Genomic DNA, 7,993 nt, shown 5'->3' on the forward strand with positions numbered 1-7,993 from the left:
TTGGTAGCCTTGAACAGACCTTCTTATTGAGATTTCTTCCCCATTGCTTCCAGCTTTCACTTAAGACCAATCAAGAGATTTCAAAATAGACAAATGAACAGCTGTTTTTAACACGCCTAAAAGTATGCTTTAAAATATATGCATTTTAGCTATTTTCGAGTTTGAACAGCTGTTTGTTAAACTACAAATCAACTGCCTGAAAGTATGCTTCACACATAATAAAACAACATTTATTTAATTATATTTCCTTTCTACTCCGTCCCTCCTTTATTTAACACAATATTGAGCATCCAAAGTCTTCGTTCGTATCCATTTCAGGTGCGATGCCACCCTAGTATTTACCGATGGCTGATTTGAGGCACAAGCAAATCCATAGCTGACAATACCCACAGCATATAGACGTTCGCCGCGTAAATATAACGCCCCACCAGAATCATATTGGCATGTATCCCTCCCCGGTGTATAGGTGCAGAATGCTCCCGCTGGTAAATAATGTATTAACTTTTGACAGCTCTCCCTTGATATAACATCCAATGTGGTCTTCAGCAGTACCGATGACTGTTGACCACCAAATGATGTGGTACCCCAGCCGGCAGTCTCCACGCGATGTCCTGGTACGGGGGCTTTACGATGACCACCTGGTCCAATTACGGGTAAAAATGGTAGGCATGCTGGTCCCACAAAACGATTGTAAGCAATGGCCGTGCGAGTCTTCAGGAGCGCAATGTCGTTGTGTACCCTCGAGGCGGTTGATCGGAAAAATTCGTGTATAATTATTTGGCTAATATCATAATAGCGGGTGTAGGTGGACTCGAGAACTGTGGAGAAGAGAAAGGGAAATCTTTTTATTTTATGCTTCCTAAATTCCTTTCCTTCTATCCTTACCTGTTGAGGTGTCATGTTCACCCACAACCACTTGTAGCAGTTCCGCACGATTTGTCTCCGCTGTCACATAACAATGGGCAGCCGATAACAAATAACGATGATGGACTGAAAAGAAACGGAGAAGAAAAAGAAAACCAAAATTTCTCAAATGAAAGTAAAAACAAAAACACAACAAACATCGAACATCGAACTCACTTATGGCTGCCCCACAAAAAATCTTCGAAGTTTTTTTGGCCATTATACCGGCCATTGCCGGAAACTCATCCAGTCCCGCCACACCTGATGCTCCCACTATTTTCGTTGTCGAACCCCAGCCACAATCGCAAGGTGGTTGTATAACTTCTACCAAACATGAAAATGATCCGCCACCCTCCACTGCACGCAATGCACCACCATACGTTGGGGTGGTGGTACTCTTGTTTGTTGTTTCCGACACAAGGGGACTTGACTGGTGGTAATCTTGACCAACAATTACTTTGGCCACACGTTTTGGGGAAATCTTAGAAATGTCGATTGGGCCATTACGCCATGTGCTGGCCGGCAGGATATCGTAACTGAAATTGAACACACTTGTTGTTGCTGCTGTCGATGATGTGTTGGGTGTCTGAGATGAAGATGCCAATGGTGAATATGCCTCTGCCGCAGCTGCTCCCTCAAATTCCAGCAAGTCGACTTTGTTTGACAACAAGGCAACCACATAAGCAAACGAATTGCTAACATCACTTGCCGGCAAAGGAGTTGTTGAGGAAGTCCTTTTTGTTGTCCTGACAGTTGTGGTAGTCAATAAAGTACTTCTTCTCGTCGTCGTTCTTGCCGGTGTTGGCTTAGATGCCACTCTCCTTGGGGTAGTCATTTGAAGTGGCTTTTTTGTTGTCGTCGTTCTCGTCAAAGTGTTGGCTTTTGTTTTTGTCTTCTTTGTTGTCGATGGCGTCGTCGTAGTGGTTGTTGTTGTTGTTTTTGGATGTTTAGTTGTTTTTATTCTAGTTTTTGTCTCCTTTATTTTCTCAGCCTGCTCGACTTCTTTAAGTACATTGACTAGCGTCCTTTTGTTCGGCGGTGTTGAAATGTAAGAGAACACAGCACGATTGAGGAAACTCGTTCGCTCCATTTGACCTCGTCCGCAAAAGTATTCCGAACCGCTAAGCAGTTCACTTCCCTCGCCATTGAAATAGAACACCTCGTTGACGCATTGTGATGTGGCGGAGGGCTGAAAATGGTGGTGAAGAGGGTGCATGAAGAATGGAAGAAGGGAAGGATAAAAACGATAAATTAAATTTCATGGTAGGCTTAATTTTGTAAGAATAAGATGGAATTGGAATTAACCTAACCTATAGGATCTTCTAGAGGCCTTCTAAAGGACTATGATCAAATCTGCAAAAATACGTTCTATGGATCCTCATTAACATAGACAGGACTTCCAAAGCTATTCTACCGGTAGAAGAGCTTCTAAAAATAATCTAAAGAGGCTTCCTATGGGTCAGGTGATGCCACCCATATTTCAAAAAGACTTTAGACAGGACTTCCAAAGCTATTTTACCGGTAGAAGAGCTTCTAAAAATAATCTAAAGAGAGAAGGCTTCCTATGGGTCAGGTGACGGCGCCCATATATAAAAAAGTCTTTAGACTTCTTAGAATATCTGGAGGTTCCATTGATAGTTCCAAGATTCTTTAGGGGAAACATCGGTTTTGAAAGAAAATATCTGTAGTTCTAGGAATATATTCAGAATATTCCTGATTTAGAAGTTGTTCCCAGAGGGTCTTTAAAAGGATCTTCTAGAGGTATTCTAAAGGACTATGATAAAATCTGCAAAAATACGTTCTATGGATCCTCATTAACATAGACAGGACTCCCAAAGCTATTTTATCGGTAGAAGAATTTCAAAAAATAATCTAAAGAGGCTTCCTATGGGTCAGGTGATGCTACCCATATTTCAAAAAGACTTTAGACAGGGCTTCCAAAGCTATTTTACCGGTAGAAAAGCTTCTAAAAATAATCTAAACATAGAAGGCTGCCTATGGGTCAGATGACGGCGCCCATATATCAAAAAGACTTTAGACTTCTTAGAGTATCTGGAGGTTCCATTGAAAGTTCCAAGAGTCTTTAGGGAAATCATCGGTTTTTGGAAGAACATATCTGTAGTTCTAGGAAAATATTCAGAATATTCGAGATTTAGAAGTTGTTCCCAGAGGGTCTTTAAAGGATTCCAAATTTTTAAGGAAAGTAGAAATAATATTAATCCGCGATTTAGCATAAATGACTATATGGCTTTAAAATCCCAAATAAGTTTTGGTCTTAAATATTCGAGGAGGCTTTAGAAATATTATAGGGTTCTCATAAAGTTCAGAGGATCTATACAAAGATCTAAAGACCTTGGGAGGTCTATAAAACAGCTGAAGGTCCTTAGAAGTAACCGAAAATTCTTTAGAAAAAAATCAGAAGCTTTTAAACTACCCTAAGATCAATAAGACTTTGAGAGTCCTAAAAAATCGCCAGGTGTATAAGTGAAGATTACAATGTGCTGAAATGGCACGTTAGTGGATTTTAAGATATTTTTTGTTGACGAAAGATCGGGGTAAAGGACTGAAGGCTCAAGAAGTAACAGAAAATTCTTTAGAAAAAATCATAAGGCTTTTAAACTGCCCGAAAGATTCTAGAAAGAATTTCAAAAGGACTGTAAAGGTTCAATAGATTGTCTGGCCTCTCTATAAAATATTTAGCCATTCTATATCACCATTGGCCTACGGACCCAAAGCCTCTAAAGGCCCCAAAGCCTCTAAAAGGAAGGTCTCAAAAGCCTTTAAAAGGACTGGAAAGGCGGGAAACATATACAAGGATTTCAGGCAAGCCTCTATTAAAAGTTCGTTCGGAAGAAAAGGCAAGTCATAAAAACTAAGAGAGGTCTTCAGAATGATCTAATGAAGCAGAAGCTCTTCGAATGGCAAAAATTCATTAAAAGATCCGAAAGTCATTAAATGTCTAATTGCGCTTGGAAGATCTGTTTCAATTTTCAGAAGGCCATAAGTAAAGATCGTCATCTATAGACCCTCAATATTATATTTAGACCCTCAGGTGTACTATGTAACATATCTGACCTTCCTATAGAACCTATGGTTTTTTTATGCAAACATTCCACTCCCTCAATATTTCAAAATATATTTTCAGAAGCCCTCTGTAACCCTCAATATTATATTTTCTGACCATATCTGACCTTCTTAGAGAACCTTTGGCCTTTATATGCAAATTGTCTACTCCCTGTAGACCAGATTTCAAAATATCCCATTTTTAAGTGACTACGGAGACCTCTTTGGCCTTTGAATCAATAAATCCTGCGGAGCTATTATGGTCTTGCTGTAGAAATTCTGAGCTTTCTATTGAGAATCCGACATATATGTCCTCTCTTCTTTATATTTACACATTTACCGTTCTATGGACATATCTGATGGTCCTACAGAACCCCTGTCCTTTATATACAATTTTTGGTCTGTCTTTAGACGTTCGGCCTTCATTTTTATCTTATCTAAAGACTGGTTTTATATAAACTACCCATAGCCTCTTTCGACTTTCTACAACACTTCAGCGGGCATTGTTGAGTCATCTGAAGCCTGTGAAGCTACTTTAGACCCTCTGTCATTCATAAGGTATGAAGAAGACTATCCACAAACCCTCTAAATTATATAAGCTTTCATAGACCCCCTGGCCTTGTGTTTGAGCCTTTGAATTTTCTATGGATAATCTGGCATATCTGACCTTTCTATTGACCCCTTCTTCTTTATATTGACACCCTGGTCGTTCTATGGATATATGTATATGACCGTCCTATAGAACCTCTGACCTTGATATCCAATAGATAGACGTGCTAGTCTTTCTGAGTTATTTTGCCATTTCTAATGGCTCTCTTTTTGTATACACGTATGTCAATAGATTGCGGACCTTGCACAGACTTTCTCCATAGTCCCTTTAGACGTTCTAAAATCTTTCAGAAGAAATGTTTGGATCATCTAAAGCCTTTGAACGTACTCTATATAGGGTTTATATATATAGGCCTTGAAGTATAATCTATAATATATCAGACCTTCCTGTAGAATCCTGTGGAGCTTCAATACACCCACTGGCCTTTCTGTAGAGCCTTTGAACTTTCTAAATAAACTCTGGCATTCTAGTCGTTTTATGAACATATCTGAATGTCCTAGAATGAATCTCTGGCCTTTATCCAAATTTTCGCCTGTCTATAGACTTGCTAGGCTTTCTGGAGCTTCTCAGTCATTTAACCTTTGTAAAGACTCCCTTTTCTATGTACACTCTATATAGTCACTGTAGACTTTGTACAACGCTTAAGAGGGCATTTTTGACATCTGAAGCCTATGAACCTACTTTAGACCCGCTATCATTCAGGAGGAGAGAAGAAGACTTCCTATTGACTCTATATATAAAATATACCGTGGAGTATACTCTATAACATTTCTGACCTATTCTATAACCTTTCCTATGGTATTTAATAGCTTCCTCAAGGCCAGAGGGCTTGCTGTAGAACACTTCTGCACTTTCTAAGGATTATCTGGCATATCTGACCTTTCTATAGAACGTTTCCTATTTATGTTGACACTTTGGTTTTCTATGGGCATATGTAATCGTCCTATGCCCATAGGACGGTCATTTTGGTATTTTATAGCTCCCATAGCCCCTATAGACTTGTTGTAGAGCTTCTGCACTTTCTTACGATAATCTGGCATGTCTGTCCTTTCCATAGACCGTTTCTTATTTATATTGACACTCTGGTTTTCTATGGGCATATGTAACCGTCCAATGCCCATAGCACGGTAATTTTTGTATTTCATAGCTCCCATAGACCCTCTAGACTTGTTGTAGAGCTTCTGCACTTTCTAAGGATAATCTGGCATGTCTGTCCTTTCCATAGACCATTTCCTATTTATATTGACATTCTGGTTGTTCCATGAGCATACATGACTGCCCTATAGAACTTTTGGGTTTTATGTACCTGTCTATAGACCTTCTAGTCTTTCTGGACATCACACACATTTTGGTCTTCCTCAGGACTCCCTTTATATATATACAATCTCCATAGTCTCTTTACTGTTTCTAAAACCCATCAGAGGCATTGTTGGGCCATCTAAACATTGTGAACCTGCTATGGACCCTTAGATACCTTACTGTAGATCTTAAAAACTCTATATGGATACTCGGACAATAATCTAGGATTTTCTATACCTAATTTAAGTGTTACATAGACACAGGTGTTTGGGCATATGTAACCGTCCTATGCCCATAGGACGGGCATTTTGGTATTTCATAGCTCCCATAAACCCTCTAGACCCTCTAGAAATCCTCTTATTTTAGCTATCTCCGTATTCACATTCAAAATTTCAAATTACGATCTACCAATGAACCAATTAGGTATTAGCGAGGATACCAGGAAGAGTTGAGAGTCCAAAGAATAACTTCTCAGACCCTCTGAAATTTCTATGGACTATCAGGTCTTTTCTATAGACCTTCTGACCTTTAGGTCACCTGGTCTGCATAAAGACCGTCTAGACTTTCTACAGAACCTTATTTCAATTCTATAAAATCTCTGAGCTTCTTATAGACACTCTAGCAGATGTACGCAAAATTCTAGGTCTCTTTAGAAATTCTGGTCTAGTCGGCGTTTTTCAGGTCTTCGGTATAAGGTCCCTCTTTTTATGCGCTTTTCATTAGTCCTTTACCTTTTAAATTTATTACAACCCCTATGTACTAATTGCCCTCTGTGGATCCTCTTAGGTCCTCAAGACTGTATTTAGCAACACAGGTCTTTTCATAAACACTAGCCTGACCTTCCTATAGAACCTCCGAACTTTATATAGACACACAGACAGTTCTGGTCTGCCATAGACCATTTTAGATTCATATATTTAGTTCCCTTTTAGTTCTATGGACATCCTGATAGTTCTATAGGCATTCTTATATTTCTACACAACCTCTGTCCAAGCCAGATTGTAGATTTTTAGTCTATAGGAGGCCTATAAAGAATCTTCTTCTTCTATATATTTTATCGATCTTACCGTATTCAATTTAATATCACATTTAAATTTCAAGGCATAATCCTCAGGAGCAATCACCGTATAACGGCACGAGGTGCCAATTGGATATTCACCAGGATAATAGGGTGAGTTAATGTACAACTTATCACCAGCTTGCATGTTTATCTGGTGGTTACATTGTTCGAACAGGGCACCAATACTATCCAAGAATAACACACACACAAATAAAGAAATTAATTTCAAATGCAACGACATTTTCCGAACCATTTTTTTAATATTTTGAATTTCTCTTTTATGAAATCCTTTTTATTTGGGTTTCACATTAAAATATCCATATTCAAAATTTCGATTTTAAAATTTTTAAAAATTTCACTTTCTCAAATTTAAATTTCGTTGATGTTTTTTGGTATTTTTTCGAACTTTCTTCTTTCACTTCTCGGCGGCAACTAAATTCTGTTTCTATCAAAAGATTTATGTTGAACTTCAACTTCACGTTTTTTTTTTTCAAATTTTTTTCGGTGAAGTAGTTGTGTGCGTTTGTTTTTTTTTCGCCTCTTCTTTGAATTTTGACCTCTATCCACCTTCAAGCGTAAATCTCTGTTAGATGTCTGCTTGATATCTTCCCCCGAAAAAGCAAAAAACAAAATCAAACAAACAATGATTGATTTCAAATCGACGCGGATTTTGTTTTCTTCTTCCTCTTCTTGGCTTTTGTTTTTCTTTCAATTTCATTATCACGTGAATGAGTTACTATGACTTTGGTGGGAGATGAAGTGCCTTAAAAGAAACATGTTCTCAAACTGGGTGTTTTATCATTCTCCACTTGTTTTGTTTTTTTCTTGTCATGACTTTAAGCAGCAAAACTTGTATCGTTTGGCCGGCATCTTAAAGTCGCCTTGTTAGAGTTATTTCGAAGTTGTAACGTAATGGGTGATTGACAGAATTTTTGTGGTGTTGTATTGTTAACACCTTGTTATGACAGCAATGTGATGTCCACCTACGGGTATTTAGTGTCATTGGAGTGAGTGGGGAATTGAGTGATTTAATAATGGGGTATTATTAAATAAGTTTT

The 7,993-nt window shown here is 38.4% G+C and overlaps 1 protein-coding gene across 1 annotated transcript; it reads right to left on the reverse strand.

The window, feature by feature from the left end:
- Positions 1–267: 267 nt before the first annotated feature.
- Positions 268–7,176, reverse strand: LOC133324624 (serine proteinase stubble-like). The gene is made up of 4 exons (XM_061533460.1): positions 6,943–7,176; positions 1,081–2,092; positions 886–990; positions 268–818 (listed from the first exon to the last, which is right to left on the reverse strand). Exons 1-4 carry the CDS (start codon positions 7,174–7,176, stop codon positions 268–270), a joined length of 1,902 nt encoding a protein of 633 aa, XP_061389444.1.
- Between the last annotated feature and the right edge of the window lie 817 nt (positions 7,177–7,993).

The sequence above is a fragment of the Musca vetustissima genome, unplaced genomic scaffold (genome assembly GCF_032173495.1).
Source record: "Musca vetustissima isolate MV318-11 ecotype Yass unplaced genomic scaffold, APGP_CSIRO_Mvet_v1 utg14590, whole genome shotgun sequence".
Taxonomy (NCBI): Eukaryota; Metazoa; Arthropoda; class Insecta; order Diptera; family Muscidae; genus Musca; species Musca vetustissima.

Excerpts from the sequence above, each read along its gene's own strand:
- LOC133324624 (XM_061533460.1), bottom strand. The coding sequence starts at position 7,176 with ATGTCGTTGCATTTGAAATTAATTTCTTTATTTGTGTGTGTGTTATTC. Across the intron at positions 2,093-6,942 it reads GTGATATTAAATTGAATACG|CCCTCCGCCACATCACAATG; the intron begins GTAAGATCGATA and ends CACCATTTTCAG. Across the intron at positions 819-885 it reads TGAACATGACACCTCAACAG|TTCTCGAGTCCACCTACACC; the intron begins GTAAGGATAGAA and ends TCTTCTCCACAG.